At 43.3% G+C, this 19,949-nt stretch overlaps 2 protein-coding genes and 1 long non-coding RNA gene across 6 annotated transcripts; 1 reads left to right on the top strand and 2 right to left on the bottom strand.

Annotated features, from left to right (window-relative positions):
• The first annotated feature begins 505 nt into the window (after positions 1 to 505).
• Positions 506 to 7,595, top strand: LOC136514261 (uncharacterized). The gene is made up of 2 exons (XM_066508249.1): positions 506 to 3,489; positions 7,178 to 7,595. The coding sequence occupies exons 1-2, from the start codon at positions 2,850 to 2,852 to the stop codon at positions 7,366 to 7,368; spliced, it is 831 nt and encodes a 276-aa protein (XP_066364346.1). The 5' UTR covers positions 506 to 2,849; the 3' UTR covers positions 7,369 to 7,595.
• A 1,541-nt stretch (positions 7,596 to 9,136) lies between these two features.
• Positions 9,137 to 12,170, bottom strand: LOC136513830 (uncharacterized). Of its 2 annotated transcripts, none has more exons than XR_010773444.1 (6): positions 11,810 to 12,170; positions 11,113 to 11,428; positions 10,765 to 10,834; positions 9,879 to 10,173; positions 9,504 to 9,779; positions 9,137 to 9,265 (listed from the first exon to the last, which is right to left on the bottom strand). It is a non-coding gene; the product is annotated as an uncharacterized lncRNA (long non-coding RNA). The 2 variants fall into 2 exon arrangements; XR_010773443.1 differs by lacking the exon at positions 9,137 to 9,265 and having other exon boundaries at positions 9,644 to 9,779; positions 9,879 to 9,998; positions 10,091 to 10,173.
• A 908-nt stretch (positions 12,171 to 13,078) lies between these two features.
• Positions 13,079 to 18,086, bottom strand: LOC136514036 (putative disease resistance protein RGA3). 3 transcript variants are annotated; one of them, XR_010773504.1, is made up of 5 exons: positions 17,745 to 18,086; positions 17,347 to 17,653; positions 13,513 to 17,102; positions 13,256 to 13,448; positions 13,079 to 13,177 (listed from the first exon to the last, which is right to left on the bottom strand). XR_010773504.1 is itself a non-coding variant. In XM_066508016.1 (4 exons), exons 1-3 carry the CDS (start codon positions 18,067 to 18,069, stop codon positions 13,544 to 13,546), a joined length of 4,191 nt encoding a protein of 1,396 aa, XP_066364113.1. In that variant the 5' UTR covers positions 18,070 to 18,086; the 3' UTR covers positions 13,129 to 13,448; positions 13,513 to 13,543. The 3 variants fall into 3 exon arrangements, 2 of the variants coding, with proteins under 2 accessions (XP_066364113.1, XP_066364115.1); XM_066508016.1 differs by having other exon boundaries at positions 13,129 to 13,448; XM_066508018.1 differs by having other exon boundaries at positions 13,129 to 13,448; positions 13,538 to 17,102.
• Positions 18,087 to 19,949: the final 1,863 nt, after the last annotated feature.

Genomic DNA, 19,949 nt, shown 5'->3' with positions numbered 1-19,949 from the left:
ATAATGCAAAAATAGTAGTTGCATTTTCAATTGAGCACAGTGAGAAAAAATAAAACAAGAATGAGCACAGTGAGAAAAGGAAAAAAAAGAGCGAATGAACACAGTAAGAAAAGGAAAAAAAAAGACAATGCAAAAGTAGTAGTTGCATTTTCAGTTGAGCATAGTGAGAGAAAAAAAAATAAGAATGAGCACAATGAGAAAAGAAAAAAAAAAGGAGAATGAAGGTGAGAGCTGTCTCACTGAGTCACTAGGTCGTGGATTCGAAGCAGCCTCTGTAGATTTTACGGGGAAGACTTGCCTCGGTTTTTCCTTCCCCAGACCCTACTCATGTGGGAGCCTCCGTCACTGGGTCTATCTTTTTTTTTAATGAACACAGTAAGAAAAGGAAAAAGGACCGATGCAAAAGTAGTAGCTGCATTTTCAGTTGAGCACAATGAGAAATAAAATAAAATAAGAATGAGCACAGTGCGGAAAGAAAAAATGAACACAGTAAGAAAAGGAAAAAATAAAGAGACCCCCTCGCCCGCCTCACCTTTCTCCGGCTATCCCCGTCGATTTCCCCGGTGATCTGCGCTAGAAACTAGGAGTTTGTACTCGTGGTCAGACGCTCGTTCGTTTGATCGAAGTATTTTTGGCTATTATCGGAGATATGGGGAATCGCAGGCTTACGCTTGCTGTTCCCCTCTTTGCGGTATCGCCCTAGAACTAGAGATCATCGTCGAGTTCTGGAGGGCGAGGAGCACGGCGCGAGTACCTGGTGAGTACCCCGTCCCTCTCCTCTAGCATGGCTCGGGCCGTTCCTCTGGATTTGGCGATGGATTTGGAGGATTGGATGAACGCGGAACATTTTCCACCCTTGAGCTCTCAACGAAATATCACGAAGATTGCTTTTGGCCTTCCTAAACATTCACAACCGAGAGATGAGATTGTGGAAAAGCATTTTCAATGTCAACATCTTCCCCGATTGCTTCTCCGGGCTCAAGCTCGATTGTTGTTGGCAATTTATCGTTCAATTTCACTTGGAGTTCTTCTGGTGAAGATGCGGCATGCAAACGAACTACGGATCAAATTCTGGAGAGTCTGAGGCCACCAAAGAGTTCGTTTGCTGATGATTTGCCGAAGGGCCCATCTGCTACTGCTCAGGGGAGCACCCCGAGCTCGAATCCGCCATTATTGGAGCAGAGCGATGGGACTTCTCAGGGGAGAGGGAGGAGGTTGAAGAAAGCTGAAAAAAAAAGCTAGTTGTTGGACCGGCCTGTGTTGGTCCATCTATTGAAGATCTTTTTTCACATTCCTTCTCCCCTCCATCTGCAAAACCCAGACCACACCCCCCCACCTCTCGATGGCTCTAGGTCGCCGCCACTAGGGTTTGGGACCCAAAAGCGGAGCGCTTCCCGGCGAGTGCAGGTGACATCAGAAGGTTTGGAGCTCAGGCAAAGCGTCTCCGTCGAATGTTGCCGTCCAATACTGACGGGGGATCCTTTGTTGAGGTAGCCAAACATCTGATGGATAAGAGATCGTATCAAGGCCGGGATGGCAGAGATGGATATGGTCCTCAGGAAAACTAGGAGCCGCATGAGAGCTTCCAGCGCCGAGATGGTCGTGAAGCTTTTTAGCATGACGGTCGGGTGCAGCGCGACTTGCAAACCTAGGGCAATAGAGATCTGAGACAACTCCATTAGCCTCCTAGAGATCATGAACAAAGGGATTTCTAGGAGCGCAAGCGAGTTGGCGAACAACAAGCAGGAAGAGATGTTCGACAGATGACCGAAGCTGATCTGTGCCATAAGATTGAGGACCGACGCAGGAACTACAATCAACATCAGCCTTGGGAGCATAATCAAGGTCAGTACTCAGGCCCTCCAATGAAATGTTTCAACTGTAATCAAGAGGGTCATCACTAGTCGGTCTGCAGAAATGAACTGTTTTGTTATAGTTGAAGAGATGTGGGTCATAAATCAAACCAATGTCCTTTGATGAGATCAAATAAAGGCTTACATCTGTGTGGTTATGGCATACCGGGTCAGCTCTTTTATTCTCTGAACTTGCCTGAACCGAAAGCTTATCAAAAGCAGGGAGTGGAAGAACCAATTAGAGCTATTGTTTCTGTGTTGGAAGGTAGAGGTACTAAGTTTAGAATCATGACAGAGCTTCAGTATCTCATGAACTCAAAATGGAACTGGAATGTTAAAAGAATCTTGGGCAGTGAATTTCTAGCGAATCTGCCATCTAGGTTGGCCCTGAATCTGCTTACCAAGATGGGGAACATTAAGTTCATTACCTCTGATATTGTTGCTATTGTGGAGAAATCCAATATGGATCCTGATGCTTTTTAGGTTCTCTAATCTATATGGGTAAGGGCTGTAGGCATACCAAAGGTTGCCAGAACTGAGTTTGCAGTGTTAGAGTTAGCTCACCTTATCGGGGATCCTGAAGAAGTGCATTTGCCATCCCTTCAATGGAAATCGGTTTGGGTCAAAGTTTCTTGTAAGAATCCTAACCAAATTGGAGGTACCTCAGAGGTGTTCATTAACAAACAGGGCCGGAAGATATCTTGGTTTTTCTCTGACAAGCTTAAGCAGAACCCTCCCGCCAAACCTGATGAGTATTTCGATTTAGATGATGACGAAGTGACAGATGAAGAGGACCCATAATCTCAAGAAAGCCATGGTTGGCTTGAGTCAGGAAAACCACCTCCACAGGTCCCTCCTAAATCAAATGATGCTGGTCCATCTGATTATCAGGGGAAAAAGAGAGATAGTGATGACACTGCTGTGTTGGAGGATGTGGTTAGTACTGAATCAGAGATCTCCCAAATACAAAATAGAGATGTCCAATACCATGAAGCTATGCCTGAATTATCCAATACTATACCGAATACAACTTTTGTGGAAGCTATACCAGTACCTTTGTCTCAGAAGCAGCTGACTGATCCTCCTAGTCCAAAAATGATGTGTGAAGCTGAGATTGATATTGCTCAAGACTCTTTGCCTGGTGATAGAGTTATTCATGATTGCCAAGAATTGATGGGCTTTTCAGATATTTTTCAGGAAATGAATGATTTGGCTCTCAAGTTAAACTCCACTCAACAAAATGAACAAGCTGTAGGTGAGATAAAATCTCACTTTTCTGGGTTGATGGAAGATGCTATTGGGAAGGATGCTGAAAGTTTGGGTCCTGGAATCCTCAACAGCCCGCTCTCGAAGATGGTTACACTGACTGAAGAGAGTTCTAGTATACTAAAAAATTGCGGTGAGGTGGAAGTGACTAAGGAGCCGAGCCGTGATGACATAGCTGGGCACTCTGTGAAGCAAGCGGATGTCTACCAGCTGACCAAGAATGTGGAAGAAGAGGTGACTGACTCTAACAGAACCAACGCTAAGATCTATACCTCTAATATCCCGTGCAAGACTAGACAAAGCTCCAGACTCCAAGATGCTGATGTATGTATGCAGGGGAAGGCCATTGCTAGGAAAGCTTTTACCAAAGGTATAACTTCTTCCATACCCCCTCCTCCTCCCAATTCTTCTTGCTCTTTAGATCTTCTAGCTAGAGTTTGTGGTTTTTCTCTTGGGAATGATGAATCTTCCAGAATTGCAAACATCTCTTTAATTCAAGCTAAGAGTTCTAATGAAGATGCACTTAGTGATATGCCTGATATTGAGAGTTCTTTGACACAACAAAATAATGATTTAGAGGTTGAAGAAAATGGAGCTAATACGGTTACTAATTTATCATCAGTTGATCACGGATGAAGATTCTTTTCTAGAATATTAGGGGTCTGGGTAATGCAGGGAGAAGAAAGCTGTTAGTAGAGTTAATTGATAAACATTCCTTCGACTATATCTGTCTTCAGGAGACAATCAAGAGTTCTTTTAGACAAAGGGAGCTAGACAGGTTTGCTGGTCAAAAAGAGATGTTTTGGTCGTGGTTACCTTGCTCTGGTCATTCTGGTGGTTTGTTGTTGGGTGTGGACAAAGATCTTGCAACTGTGTCTGACAAAGTCTTGGGTGAATTCTTTCAGAGCTGTACTCTAACAATGAAGATGGTTTTGTGTGGAGGTTAGTTAATGTCTATGGTCCAGCTCATGATGATAGGAAGAGCGAGTTCATAGAGGAAATCCAAACCTTGGTACAGAGCTCAGACTTACCTATTTTGCTTGGTGGTGATTTCAATTTAGTAAGGAAGATTGAGGAAAAGTCTTTAGGAAATGTTGATCTTTATATGATGGATGCTTTCAATGAAATGATCAATGTAAAAAGCTCAGAGAAATACAAAGGACTGACAGTCGATTTACTTGGTCAAATAAACAAACCCCACCCATCATGTGTGTATTGGACAGGGTGCTTGTTTCAAATAGCTGGGAAGACAAATATAATCTTACCTCAGTCCTTACTGCACCTAGGCTGGGATCTGATCACAACCCTCTTATTGTCGATACTGGAGTTATTGTTCCAACTCAGCAACGCTACTTTAGATTCAGTTCCCACTGGTTGAATCAAGATGGTTTTAGAGAGTGGGTAATAAACAAATGGCCTATCAGATACAAGTTTGATATTTTGGATCATTGGCATATCTTATCAGGCAAGCTTAGAAGAGCTATTAAGGGTTGGGGTCAAAACTTGGATAGTTATCAAAGAAGAGCTAAGCAGGATTTAATGTCCATAATTGACCTCCTGGATGAATGGAGTGACAGTAGAGATTTATCACTAGCTGAATGGGAAGAGAGATATACTTTAGACATGTCCCTTCAACACATTTTGACTGATGAGGAAATTCAATGGCAGAGAAGAGGTGGTGAGAAGTGGTTACTACAAGGCGATTCCAATTCCAATTATTTCCATAAGTGTGCTAATGGAAGGAAGAGGAAAATGCAGGTTACTATGTTGGAAATTGATGGTCAAGAGGAGATAGATCCAAATTGTCTGAAAGACCACATAACTGATTATTACAAACAACTTTTTGGCTGAGCTGAAGTGGCATAGATGCACTTGGACCCTGATCTATGGCCTGTCAACCAGTAGATGCAACAAGCTGATAATAAGTCTTTGACTAGACCTTTTACTCTTGAAGAGTTGGACATTACAATCAAACAGATGAAAAACAACACTGCCTCTAGTCCAGATGGGTTCTCAATCGAATTCTATAAAGCTTTCTGGCCTTTCGTCAGAGATGACATCAAAGAAATGCTGGATAGATTATTTGAAGGTCAGTTAGAGCTCTGGAGACTTAATTATGGTGTCATTATCCTAATTCCCAAAGTCAAACCGGCTGTCAATGTTAAAATTTAGACCCATATGTCTCTTGAATGTCATATACAAGATAATTACTAAGACTCTTACTATCAGACTGACTTCTGTGATTGATAAGGTTATCAGTCCCTATCAGACAACTTTTATCCCTGGCCAGAATATTCTTGAGGGGGTTGTTATTCTACAAGAGTTTTTGCATGAGTTGAAAGCCACTAAGAATTTTGGAGTTATATTGAAATTGGACTTTGAAAAGCCTACGATAAGGTGGACTGAAATTTCTTGGAAGAGGTATTACACAGAAAAGGTTTTTCTGACACTTGGATTCAATGGATGAGTAAGGTGGTTAGAGGGGGCAGAGTTTGCATTGATTTAAATGGGGAAAGAGGTGAATTCTTTAGAAGCTTCAAAGGTCTGAGGCAGGGTGACCCCCTGTCACCTCTACTTTTCAACTTGGTTGCTGATGCCCTATCAGCGATGTTATCTAGAGCTAGTAGAGCTGGTGTGATTCAGGGCCTAGTCCCTCATTTAATGGATGGAGGTATCACACACTTGTAGTATGCTGATTATACTGTGTTATTGCTGTAGTTTTCTGTTGAGAACCTAACAAATGTCAGATTGATCATGTCTTGTTACGAAGCTATGTCTGGCATGAAAATTAACTTTGAGAAGAGTGAAGTATTTTCAGTTGGACTGTTAGTAGATGAGCAGCAACAGACGACTGCAATCTTGGGATGTAAGATTGGGACATTCCCCATAAAATATCTAGGCATGCCGGTGAGCCATTGTAAAATTACCAAAGCCCAATTGAGATATGTGAGTGATAAAGCTAAAAAGAGGTTAGGTACTTGGCAATGTGATTATCTGTCTTCTGGAGGTAAATCTACCTTGATTGAACCTTGCTTATCCAGCATTCCCATGTATACCATGGGTGTTTATGAGCTCTATGAGGGTAATTACCAATTACTTGATTCCATTAGATCTAGATTTTTCTGGCAAGGCACGGGCAAGAAAAGGAAATACTATATGATTAAGTGGGAAGCTCTCAACAGACCAAAAGAGTTTGGAGGTCTGGGTTTTTTAGATGTGAGAGTGATGAATAAATACTTGTTGGCAAAATGGATTGATAAGTTAGAAAAGGGTGAAGATAGCCTATGTTGCTCTTTGCTAAGGAAGAAATACTTGGAGCAGAAGAGCATTTTTCAAATCAAAAACAGAAAAGGTTCTCAATTTTGGAGATCTTTGTTGGATATGAGATTTTGGTATAAAAAAGGCAGGAAAATGGAGGTTAGAGCGGGTCAGCAGACAAGGCTGTGGCATGACTGCTGGTTAGGTGACTGTCCATTGAAAGTCAGATTTCATAACCTATTCCGAATTGCAACTAATCCTGACATAGCGGTCGCTAAAGCTTTTGAGCAAGGACAATGGTCCATCTCATTTAGGAGACAACTCAATGATAACCTAAGAGAAGACTGGCAAGATCTCCAAGACATTGAGTGAGGTTCAGCTATCATATGGTACAGATGTAGTTCGCTGGGCATTGGAAAAGTCAGGAAAATACTCTACGAGTTCTCTATACAAAGCAATGACCTATGGAGGTGTCACTGATACTAGAGCTATGATGATCTGGCAAAGTCCCATTCCATTGAAGGTTAAGATATTCATCTGGATGGCCATACATGACAGAATCCAGTGCGGAGTTCAGTTAAAAAAGAAGTGGTCAGGCCGGTAGAAATGTTTTGTTTGTGATAAACATGAAACATCTGATCATATACTTTTCCAATGTCCTTTGGCTATTTTCCTGTGGTCATTCTTGTGGGACTGCTTGGGGTGGTCTGTGTCACCAACCAGCTGTTCCTCACTGTTCTTAGAGATTGTGGAAAGATGTCGGGGTAAGAAGCAGACGTTAACCCTGTTTCTATCTGCAGGTGCACTATGGTCCATTTGGAAGTCTCGCAATGATGTGGTATTCAACAAGAAGATCGTGACGTCGCCGGTAGCGCTGATCTACAAGACGCTGATGCTGTCCAAGACCTGGCGTCCTCTACTCAAGCAGAAGAGGAAGCCCATGGCGGATAAGATAAACAGGATCTCGGCGAACGCGGTTTCTGTGATGTAGTTTCTCTCCTAGTGGAGATTCCTGTATGTTTTTAGTTGCTTTTGCTGCACCTGTTTGAGTTAGGAGTTGACGGTGGCTTTGTCGAGTTCTTTAGTCGAGCTCGTTTAAGGCTTTTCTGCACTGCTATTGTAAAACTAGAATCCCCAGTGCCGGATCAAGGTGTTCGATACGCTTTCTAATAAAGCTGGGTCCTCTCCTAGTGGAGATTCCTGTATCTTTTTAGTTGCTTTTGTTGCACCTGTTTGAGTTAGGAGTTGACGGTGGCTTGTTCTTTTGTCGAGCTCGTTTAAGGCTTTTCTGCGCTGCTATTGTAAAACTAGAATCCCCAGTGCCGGATCAAGGTGTTCGATACGCTTTCTAATAAAGCTGGGTGAATACCTTTGATCTAAAAAGAAAAGGAAAAAGTAAAATTAATCGCGGTGAGCGTGGATCGAACACGCGATCTTCAGTCTGACGCTCTCCCAACTGAGCTATCCCCGCTTGTGTTTTATTTGTATATTTTATATTATATATTCCTAGGCAGCCACCACTATATGACCACTAAGCTGTCAGCTGTGTGACTGTGTCCCAAACAGAGTACCCCAGTCCAGGGCTCGATCCTTGGTGATGAAGTTCTTCCTCTGATTGAGACAACCCAATGTCCAAAACCATCCCATGGATTTGCCTGAGACCGAAGCACTGCAGATCTGAACACCGCTGCTAGCACCTTTGGATAGTACTTTACATGCTCATCCGTCATCCCTTCCAGGGATGTGTATTTGGTGCTATGCATGTTCCGTCTTTTTTTTGCTATCTGGATCATGAATCAAAATGATGACACCATCAACATCGCTACAAGAGTTAAAGGACCGTGGCATGGTTATTAAGAAGCTTGTAGTTGTAATTCAGAGCTGCACTGATTGGCACAGTTCAAATAAAAAAGTCCATTTTGCTTTCTTAAAAAAAATAGAAAAAAAATTATTGCTCACCTATCATATGGCACCGTTTTCTGGATGAACACGCTGCAAGTTTCAATATTTTTGTCCACCGACTAATCATTATTCGATATTGCAAAGGAGCGCCATTAATTGCGGCTACATGAATTCCGCATAGTCAAGCTTAGTACTGTAGTACACTAGTACCTTGAAGAGTTGGGGTTTGTGGTCAATCCAATAGCTGTACTGCTGTACGTTCTCTCTTGCAACTGTCACTCTTGAGATGACTAGTATATTGTCCGTGCTAACGCTACGGTAACATCTTAAAAAAAAAATCATAAAACTATATCATATAAATATAATTTAGCCCCTTGTTTTTGGAAAAGGCAGAGCAATTAGTGTATGAACTACTTGCCATTGCCATAAACCCACAATTTGGAATCCCATTAACCGTAATATTTCCAATCACATGATTCCAGGTTGCTATCATAGGATCTTTTTGGAAGTCTGTAGCTTACTTGTGGCTGATCATATATCTAGAAATATCAAAACAATAAACATCACAGCAAAAGTGCAAAACAGAGTACATGTTGATAGGCACAAAGAAAAGCTACAATCCTACAAGCACAAAGAGAAGCATCATCCATCAAATCATTCCAGTTGTAGATATCACCATCTTTACACAAAGAAGGTTCAGACAGATTACTCTTCCAATATCTTCGGCTAAAGTAAGATGATGAAGTGCCACCATCAGCAAAATCCACTGCTGAAAGAAGCTGCAGTAAACACCTCTTCTCATAAATTGTTGAACAGGTTGAGAGGACAGCATCTGCAGCTTTTACAGCTGTAATGGCCACCCATTCTGCTATAACTAACACTTCTTTGGAAGAGTTTAGTTGAGTATGAGAGGCTTCATCTTTTATTCTCGCTGAAAACGATGACAAATGCACAAAAGCCTCGGACAGACACATTTGAGAAAATGCCTTTCAAGGGTAACAAAGAAATACTCAAATTAGTTGAATATTATTTGCAAATTAAATCTTGATGCAATGACACTCAGTTCTTCAGCATGTTTGAGAAAAAAAATCACAAACTAAATAAACAATTACCACTGACCCGGAGAGTACGAATGAAGGAAAGAAGAGAGCAGGAAGGCAAAAACATTTCAAGAGCATGCAAAATATTGTTAGAAAAAAAATCATACTATGCTCAAGTTATTACCTTGCGGCTGGAAAGCATGAAGCAATCATGGCAAGCAAAGACCACTGCATTTGTTTTGCTTTAATCAAAAGTGCCTCCCCAGGGTTTTTTTTTGTTGCTTTTCACAGACTCCAAGAATGCAGAATTTTTCCATGGAATTATTGCCATCAACCATAGCAAAAGATGAATCACTGCTTTCTGAAGGTATATTACCAGATGCTTTCCTTCGAAGTGACATCATATTTTTCAGAACAGTCAGTTTGTGAGTCCTCAATCTTGAATCCCTGATCTCTTTGGCTGTCCAGTGAACAAAACACCGACGGCAATAAATTAGTACATGGTATTCGCAACAAGTTATCATCAGAAACCCTAAAATACAAAGATTAAGAAAATTACCACTTCATGCAAACACTCATGCATAGGTCATGTTATCACTCAATCTATCAAGTGTGCAATTTCATCCAGGAGATCAATAAGCATCTGTTTGAGGTCACCTGCTCGTGAACCCAGCTCAACCTTGACACATGAGTACATACATACATAAATAAAATCAAAATAAAGTTTGAGAAGTGGCCGCTGAAATTGATTCCAGAACGTAGTTTTTATACCAATGCTTGTTTACTTAGACAAAGCTGCTCCAGCACATCAGCTGTCAATCGATTTGGTAGAACTCTTCTAGCAATGTAGCCACCTGAGATGCAAGTGGAAAGCAATATTTGTCATCGAAGTTTAAAGTGCTTGCGTAATATATGATTCAACACAAATGCAAAGACCTATGCGGCTCATAAACTTCATTTCACAATGAAATGAAAGCAAAAAACTACTAATTGAAGTAGTGAAGTACTAAGTCCACCATACCTAGAGCGGCACATTGAAAATGAAGAATCAACTTGGTAGGGATCTTCCTACTCGTATCTCAAAGGAGCATAGTCAAAAGCTGACGACAAATTAGTGGATTAACTTTCTGAAAGTGCTGTAATGACATTTGGGCTGTGAATTTGCAGTTGGGCTTCTGGAAGGCATATAAGAGATGGAAATAACTGGAAGCATTGTTGTTTGAATTCCACTGTGTGCACTATAATGAAAGTTGACTAAATTGAAATCCCAAGGAAATACGGGATGGGAGTAACAGCTTAAAGGTCTGAAGCCAATAATCGAGAAGCATGTAAGTGACATTGCTTAAATGGAGTATGCAGTAAAACACACACCATCGTGTACAGTTTTCTACAAGAAGAGCCAGAGTTATATGTAATATAAAAAGTTTAAGGACGCAGAGACTCACATGAGGCTCAATTTCCATTAGTCTCTGCTCCAATCTTTGTATTCTAGAAATAAAGTGCAGCTTCAACAACCTGAACACATGGAAGTCATGCAATCGGCGGGGAAGGCCTCGACGATGGCTGATTTCTCCTAATTTTTGGTGACTCCTCCATGACTGCAAAGATGATAAGAGAAACCTCATAATGCCCAAAGTTCATATAGATAAGCTGCTCCACTATGTATATAGCCAGAATAAGCCAACAAAAATCTCCAACCTTCTATGATTTTTTTTTATTTTTCTAAAATTAAAAGTACTCAATGTACTCAGTAGCTAGAATAGAAAAGCTGTAGAAATAATGTTGCTTCATACCTTATCTTGATCATACATTCTGATATCTTTGATGATAAACATTAGACCAAATCATGAAAGAATGGTCGTCTGAAGCCAATATTATCTCGTGCAGTCTGATGAGCATCAAAAGAATGGTCGTCTGAACAGTTTATATACTTTAAAAAGATGGATACTTATTGAGTCAATAAAAACATGTTTACCAACCATAAGATCATCATAGAGTCCTGCAATTGGATTGGCAGCTGCAAGAACTGAAGTCCTCGAATTGAGTCCTGTTGGAATGCCAGCTTTGGCAATAGATATTGTATGCTCCATGGCCTCATGAATTGCAACTCTGGAATAGTAGCATAAGAAAACGGGGACTGTGTTAATGTGGTTTTGAGAGCAGACAAAAAAAGAGATGTAATATGTTTATTCTAGTTTCACCAAACATATAAATTGATTGATGCCTACCTGTCTTCAGGTCTCATCTTGTCAAATTCATCGATACAAACTATTTTCATTTCTCCCGAACAAAGAACAAAGGTCACTAACAAATCAAATTCCACTACAGCTCGACAATTTGGCACAGCTAATGCCGTTGCTACCTCTTTCCGATGAAATAGGTATCTCTTACCACCACAGTATAGCCTAAAATAATTCGCTGATCCAAACTTTTCGAGATGTAAAAAAACACGCCTTTAAGGTAAACCAAGACGGATGGGCAAACCCTAACCTCCGAATCGATCCCATGGATAGGAAGCGGGGTTCCTGGTGACCGGCCGCGCGAAACCGGAGGCCGCTGAGGACAGGAACTGGGGCAGGGGTCGCCACCACAGCTGCGCCGCCTGAGGCCTCCCATGGATCCGGAACGCGAGCGCGAGAAGCCTTCTCCTCGCCATGGCAGCCCGAGCCGATGGCCCTGAGCACGCGGCCGGTGACGGCCTCAGCTCGTCGTGGCCCCGCGCCTGCGGCTGGGGCGTGCCCTCGGCTGGCACCCCCGCACGGTTGCCCCGCTTCCCGGCTCCGTATGCGAGTGAGAGAGAGGGAAGGAATCGGAGGAGTCGCCGTCATGGCTGGAAGACAGGGCGAGGAAGCAGCGGATTGTCAGTCTGTTCGTTTGGCTGTGGCTTGTCGTAAACGATCGTAAATTTCCAGCCGAAACGGTATTTTTCTCTCACACAAATCAGCCAGCAGTACTTTTTCACGAACCAGCAACGATACGAACCAGCCAACCGAACAGGCTTTGTGTTTCAAATTTTTTTTCGAAAAAAACACACTCCCTCACAGGATCGAACCGCCGCTGCTGGGCGTGGGTGCCGGGGGCAACGGAGGACAGACACACTAAACATGAGCTGTCGGATTTGGACGAGTAACGAGAGAGAATGACTAAGAGATAATCTGGTGCATCCGTTTCGATGGTGTTATATTTTCTGGACGTATTCATGAGTGTGGATGTAGCATAGGTCATGACTGTGGAGGCATTTGTTGTGTGACTGTAGATTTATTCTAACTGATGTATTATAGGGTGTAGATAGATAGATTGTGCAAAACTGATGTCCCTTCAGTAGTGTTGCACCTGACAGACATTGTAGAGAATGCACTCTGCTTTCACAGGCTTCCGTGAACACTCGACAGCCATGTGCAGTCTGAACTCCAAAACTAATCCGTGCCTTGGCCCTTGGACCGTTCCTTGCGGTCGGTGCTGCTCGCCGTCCAAGTTTATTAGCAGAGAAAAAAATGAGTTGCTTCAATCCCATCCCCATTATGTCTACTGAAGGTTCAGACTTTAGAGCATTTTGCGGGGTTACTCGTTAGCAAGAAAGCAAGAAAATTGAGGTTAACATTATTTACACCAACTCTTTTGATTACAGAAATCGCATTCTCTCTCTCTCTCTCTCTCTCTCTCTCTATATATATATATATATATATATATATATATATATATATATATATATATATATATATATATATATATATATATATATAGAACTTCCGGCAAGGCCAATCAGGAAAACCGTATTCAGCATTCAGCAACATGAGCACTTGGGCAACGAGGACAAGGTTTACAAGTGAAACAAAACCCTGTGCAGAATCAGAGAACCTGTCACAAGAAACATCAGTTTTTTTTTTAAACTAGAAACATCAGGTTTTTGAGGCTACAGAGTGAAAAGAACAATACTTGGCACTTTTGGCATTGGCTTCTCGCCCTTGGGCCGTGGTCAACAATAAGCCTTGTAATTTGTAGCAGATCTCCTATGAGAAACAGGGAAGTGCTTTCAACACTTGCTCGAACAGCTTGTAACAGTATGATACTCCTATAGTCCTATAGGTTATGAAGACGGTCACTGCAGCCATGGTGTCAGCTTGAATGCCTGCAAATAGACATAAAAAATTATGTAAACCATCAAGATAACATGGTCAACGGTAGAAGTATACCTTTCAAGGCGAGATGTGGAGAAACCTGTAATCAGTTCACATAATTCCCATCAATTTTTACATTTAGCTTGCTTGTCGCTAGCATTCTGCATTGCTCGGTTAGCTCCATGCTGCAATGGCGGACCTCCAGTTTTTCCAGGGAAGGTGGGAGGCCCCTTTCTGGCAGCTTTGTGATCCTCCGGCAATCATTGATCTCCAACCGCTTGAGAGAGAGAAGGCTATGCAGACCCCCAGGAAGATCCGAGAGTTCGCAGTAACCAAATTGGAGCTCTTGCAGGGACGTGAGGAGCTGAAGTGCTGCCTCTTGCTTGCATGTTAGTCCTGCTTCGTCGGTATCGTCCTCGAGCTGTAGGCATTGGAGAGAGGTGAGGTGCTCGCAGAATGGCGTGGTAAGAAAAGACGAGTCATCGATCCGAAGCCTTTCCAATCGAGGGCACAGCTCATAACCCTGCGTTGATAGACTCTTCAAACATTGAGGTAAGCCAGGGCATCTGTGTAAGTCCAAATACCTGAGACTGCGGAGGGATCGGACACCCTCTAGTGCGTCTAGCGATTTGCAATATAGAATTGCCAGCTCTTCCAGTGCTGTGCAGGAATGCAGCTGTAGAGATTTCAATGCATCATTTTCCCACACTTCTAGTAATTTGAGGCGGGTCAGATCTCCCGGAAAGCAGGGCTGCAGCGTTTCTAGGGAAGCGTTATTGATATCCAGTATGCCAAGTGAACACGGGAGAAGCCATCTTCCGTTTGCCTGGTCATCGATTTCGTCTTCACGCACCAAGGACGATATCAGCTCGGGGCATTCAACAATTGTTAGGTCCTCAAGGGAGGTGAATCCAGAGAAGCATTCCTTGTTCCCCAGAAACTTTAGCTTGCAAAATACAATGGACATCTTCTTGAGAGAGGGTATGAGGTTAGATGGAATCCGCAGGAGTTTGTTAGGACATGGCCTTGTCGATGCGCCATCTGGATTTCCCTGTGATGAAACACATGGAGCCGAGGTGAGGTTTGATAAAGTATTCTCTTTACCTTGTATCAATAGTCCTGTTATCTCCTCACACCTCCTTAGATCCAATGTCTCTAGGGCTCGCACATGTTGCAATATCACAGATAACCAATGGCCACTTATTCCACAATTTATAATGCTGAGACACTCGAGAGATGGACCGGCATCAAAATTTGTGTTTGTCATGTATTCATGGGTATGTGTTGACGACACATCTGAAGAGAAAATTGTTTGGCATGACCATATTTCCATCCTCTTCAAGCAGACGAGTTGCTTCAAACCTTCTAGTGAAATAGACAACAGATTATTGCAGCCCACTATTTGCAATTGAGTTATGGTCCTCAGGTTGTGGAATGACAAAATTTTGTCATCAAGGAAATCAATGGTAGATGGATCACCATAAGATCCAATTATGTATTCCCCGTTTGATGATCCCTCCATCTTTGGAAGTGCGGAAACTTTTGTGATGGATAATTTACAAAGGCTACTTGAAGGTGGTAGAGGATTTGATACTATTAAATAAGGACAATCCTCGATGGTAAGCTCTCTAACATGGAGCAACCATGAGTGCTGCTCGATTTCACATTTTTCACAGCTCTGAAATAGGGGAAATGCCTTCAGTACACAGCACCGCCTAATCTCCAGCACCCTCAAACTACAATTCAAGTCCCTCACTGAACTGGAGGAACATCTCTCTAACTTTGGCATATCAATTAACACCAGTTCCTCAAGTGAAGGAATTGACAACTCCGCTACTTCTGGCATATTCCTTAACTTCAACTTCGTAAGAGACGATAGACTTTCTAGAGATGGTAGTATTTCCCATCCTTCACAATCCTCTAGATGGATCTTCTGCAAGCAAGCAGACCATGCTGAGCAAGCACCGAAGGCTCCCTTTGTTAGAATAAGATTCCTCATGCTGACAAGATCACTCGTACCATCAACAATAAGTGGTTGTCCAACATCTAATACTTCAAGATGGTAAAAATTGCTCAGAGATATAAGCAAAGCTTCATTGCTCCCTTTGTTCTCAAGTTTTAGGTAACGAAGATGGGTACAATTTACCAAGCAGCACATGAAGGTATGGAAGGACCGGAAGAATAATGAGTCATAATGCCCAATTAAGATCAATGTCCTCAATCTTCTCACTGAAGAAATCATACTCATCAACTTTTCTTCAAACTTCCCATTACGAAGTATGAACCCACGTTCATCTTTATGATACATTGAATCAATTAGGATTGAAAAATGGCGTACAGTTGGTAGAACTTCTTTGCACTCTAAACCATCCATAGTTGCAAACTCGGCCCTTGAAACCAGTCTTGCAAATTCATGCATCACACCACACATAACATAGCATTTTTTATGGCCAAGTATAATGAAGTCTGTTATAATAACCTGCTCAAGGAAACCTGAGTTAACCAGAGCATTGAGGTAATCTTGTCCTGCCTCAACAGATTTCACAAATCCCGACGATATCCACATTTGAACCAAATTGTCAATATGGAAGAAATAGCCATTCGGAAATATAGAACAAAACAAGAGACATTGTTGTAAATTGTATGGCAACTGATAATAACTAATCTTCAAAGCAGTCACGATGCCTCCACGGAATTGCAGAGATTCCCAAACACCATTCTTCATGATGCTTTTCCAATGGTGAAGACCAGGCTGCTCTCTTAACATGTCCGCTGCATTTTCTGCTGCTAATGGGTTGCCATTTAACTTTGTAGCTATTTGACGGCCGATATCTAGATGTTCTTTGCATTGGTTATCACCAAATGCACATGCTTTAAACAATAGCCAAAAACCATCATTTTCTAGAGCTCTTAACTTAACTGGTTCTATTGTACCTAGCCTTTTTGCAACGGCCAAATTTCTAACTGTCACAATAATCACATTACCCTTTCTGCAACTTGATCCCAAAGCATCTATTAGATCTTTCCATTGGGAATTATCCATGCAGTCGTAGACATCATCTAGAACAAGTAGAAACTTTTTGGACAGACATGCTATATGTTTCTTTAAGGCCTCTAGAAGTTTCGAGTAGTTGCTGACTCCTTCATAGCTTTCTCTTTTGCGAGATCCTTCATGGTTGGCTAGAGCAACAACGTCTAAGATCTCCCTTGTCACTCTTACTTCATCAAAGATGTTGGACACCCAAACCCATATCCGCTCAAATTTTCTTTCAACACGTGGTGCATTGTATACAAGTTTAGCTAAAGCTGTCTTCCCAACTCCTGGAATGCCTACAATAGGCAGCACAGTAATGTTGTCCGACTTAGCAGCTTTGATCGCCCTTATGATTTTGGCTTTCTCCACATCCCTTCCATATACCTTTCCAGGAAGAGAGCTTGATGTTCTTACTCGTGTATCTGAGTTGTTAATCTGATACTGATCAGGCCTTGCAATAGAGTCCTTGAGATACTCAATCACATCGTATCGGATTCTTCTTAACTCAAGAACTATTTCCTGGATCATTTTCAAAAAGGGCGTGGTTGCAGCTACATTGTACTCAATTCTTTTTCTGCCCTCTGAATCATAGGTCGAAATTGTGGCACTATTTTGTACACTGTCGCCAACACTACAAGAAGAAAAGGATCACAGGTTGGTCACCAGAAATTTATTACAGTGATTTAAAGTTGCACTGGATGTCATAGTTTCAGTAAAACGATCATATTGCTTTCCTATAATAACAAAAACTTGTACGCATATATTAAGGTGCTGGCTCACGCTTGTGTTTTTAAAAAGAATGAAAGCATTGCAATGTTCATAATTTTTGTCCATCATAGTTGTATACAATGCAGATCTTGAAGGGTAAGTAGTACCTTGGACGGTTTGGCGTCTCTTCAATTACTGAACGTTTTTTGTTGCAACTTTTGAGATGCTTGCGCAAAGCTGATGTCCCGTGACCCGATGTAAGCTCTCTGCCGCAGCAATTGCACTTCGCTTTTGCAGGCTGTCCGTTAACAGATGGTATAATCTGAAAATAGTCCCACACCTCGGATCGATTTTTGCGGCCGCTATTATTCAGTGTACCAGTATTGTTGGCCGATGCATCTGCTTGTTCTTCTCTATCTTTGTCTCCATCTCCAACCATGCCTTCCGGTTCAGTAGCAGGAGCAAGCATCATAGCTGAAAAAGAAAGGATAAAGAACATGTCATGAGGATTATGATTATCACAATCTAAAAAAAACACAAATCGCAAGGATGGATGTATACATACCTCTTTCGACCTGGTGCTGGAGCCTACAATAATCGAGCTCATCCACGACGTCGTCAGCGTCATACATGAGCTCCTTGACACGAGCGAGGGAGCGGGCAAGCGGCTTGTTCCCGACCGCCCTGCCCCCGACACCGTTGACGACCGTCTCCATCCTCTCCACCTCAGACTTGAGTTCCCCGATGGCACCGGCGAGGCCGACTCGTTGAAGCCACGCGTCGAGCTCGCCGGTGGGTAGAAGAGTTTCGAGGATGGTTTTCGCCAGCCATAGAATCGCGCCCACCAGTGCGTTCGCCTCTCCTGCCTCCAGCAGATCTGGCCGAAGCATTGTTCTTGAGCGGTGGTCAACGGAGGAAGACAGCGCAGACAAGACAGAAGAGCACGCAAGGTGGTAAAGAATGGGAGAGCAGGTTCATGGTTCTGTGAATGATGTAGACAACGCAGAGAAGACAGAAGAGTTCAGACAAAGCATCAAGCCATCAACCACTGACTGGTGTGAATGATGTGGGCCAGTGGCCCAAACGAATATCCCCGGCCCAGGGCTCAATCCTTGGGTGGGGTTCGTCCTCCGACTGACTGGGCAGACGCCGGAGCACTGGGACCTCGGCGGAGAAGGCGAAGGCCGTGGCAGACGTGGGGAGCTCGCCGTCGGGTGAGTTCTCGTTGCAGCTCTAGCACGTGTCCCTCATCTCCTTCCTCTCGAACCACCGCCCGGCGCGCCGTAGCCGTTGGGCCCACGCCCTTCGAGGCGCTCCTAGAGGAGAAGACGAGGTGGGAAGGGCAGCTCCCGCGGGGACCAGACCCGCTGCCGCCGCTTCCTCAGCCGCCGTCCCCGCAGCCGTAGGCCTCACAGATGGACACGGATGACCCCATGGAGGAGAACGATTGCTGCATCCTCAACCAGGCTTTCTTCTGGTAGGTTTCGAATCGTGCTCAGTCTCAACTCAATTAACCACATTGCTATTCCTTTTCTCGCTGTTTTTCAGCACCACAGATTACACCACTCCGGAGATGCCGCAGTGCTGCCGTGCTGGTTAATGTATAGGAGAACATCCCTTGCCCCAAATCTCCGGAGAAGTCAGGTCAGCTAATCTTCAGAGCAAGTGGTACGGAACCAGACTTCCACCTCTCAGACTGATTATCGATTGATTATAAAGTGTATCTATTTCTGCCACAATATCCAATCATCCAACTATAATGACTTACTCAGTAATTGTCATGGACTCATCAATTGACTGGCTCGCTCCATTTCCTTGTTCCCTCTTGAGTGGGTGAATGCCCAATACTTGTAGATTGTTCTCCCAGAGGTCTCAAATCCACATTTTTTTTTCTTTCCACCTGCAGATTACTCCATTCCAGTTTCACAATCTGATTCGGAGGAAGAAAGGTTGATATGACCTGTGTTGCATAAGAGTGGCGGCGGTTATGTCTCCTAGTCAGCAGTGGCTACGCGCTGCTGGGTGATGCCTCCATAACTTAATACACATCCATGTACATGATGATGTTTATGGTGGGAGGCAAGGCAGCTCAGCAGGTATCATTTATGTATTTTGTGGCATCAAAACAGTTCAAAAGTGTGTACATTTGTTATAGACGCCTTTGTAGGGCGTTAGTATAGGCGCCGGCCCAGGCCCAGCCGTGGCTAAGGGGCTCGGCTGATTAAGTTAGGAGAGGAAAGGGAGGAAATTTAGGAAATCTATATTTAGGAAATCTATTTTGGGTTGTTAGGAGTGCACCTATTATATAAAGGGCACTTAGAGATTGTAATAGATCTTATCGAAGAAGGAATAAACCTCCCAAGGTGGGCGGGTTACCTTCGACGGTGGCTGCGAGCGATTCTGCCACTGTCGCCGGCGAACTTTCCGCTGCACCACTTCCTCGCTATCCCTTGCGCACCAATTCTCAATCAAGCCTTCTACTCCACTCTCCCCTGCGATCTCCCCATCGTACTCGTCCACGCCGTAACAATTTGGTATCAGAGACCTTCACGAGTGCATCGATCACCATGTCCGGCACCCACGATCCTGCGGCCATGGATGCCAAATTGGATCGCATCTTGGGTCAGCTCACCACCATCACCAATCGCCTCAACTCCCATGACCAGCGGCTAGCGCGCATCGAGTCAGGCAAGGCCGATGCCGGCAAGGGCGCCGCTACGGATGATGCTGCGGGTGGCGGGGATGACATCCGCGCCGACAGAGACAACAC

This window comes from Miscanthus floridulus, chromosome 16 (genome assembly GCF_019320115.1).
Source record: "Miscanthus floridulus cultivar M001 chromosome 16, ASM1932011v1, whole genome shotgun sequence".
Taxonomy (NCBI): domain Eukaryota; kingdom Viridiplantae; phylum Streptophyta; class Magnoliopsida; order Poales; family Poaceae; genus Miscanthus; species Miscanthus floridulus.
Note: the sequence above shows the minus strand (reverse complement) of the source record. Positions and strands in the feature narration are given on the sequence as shown.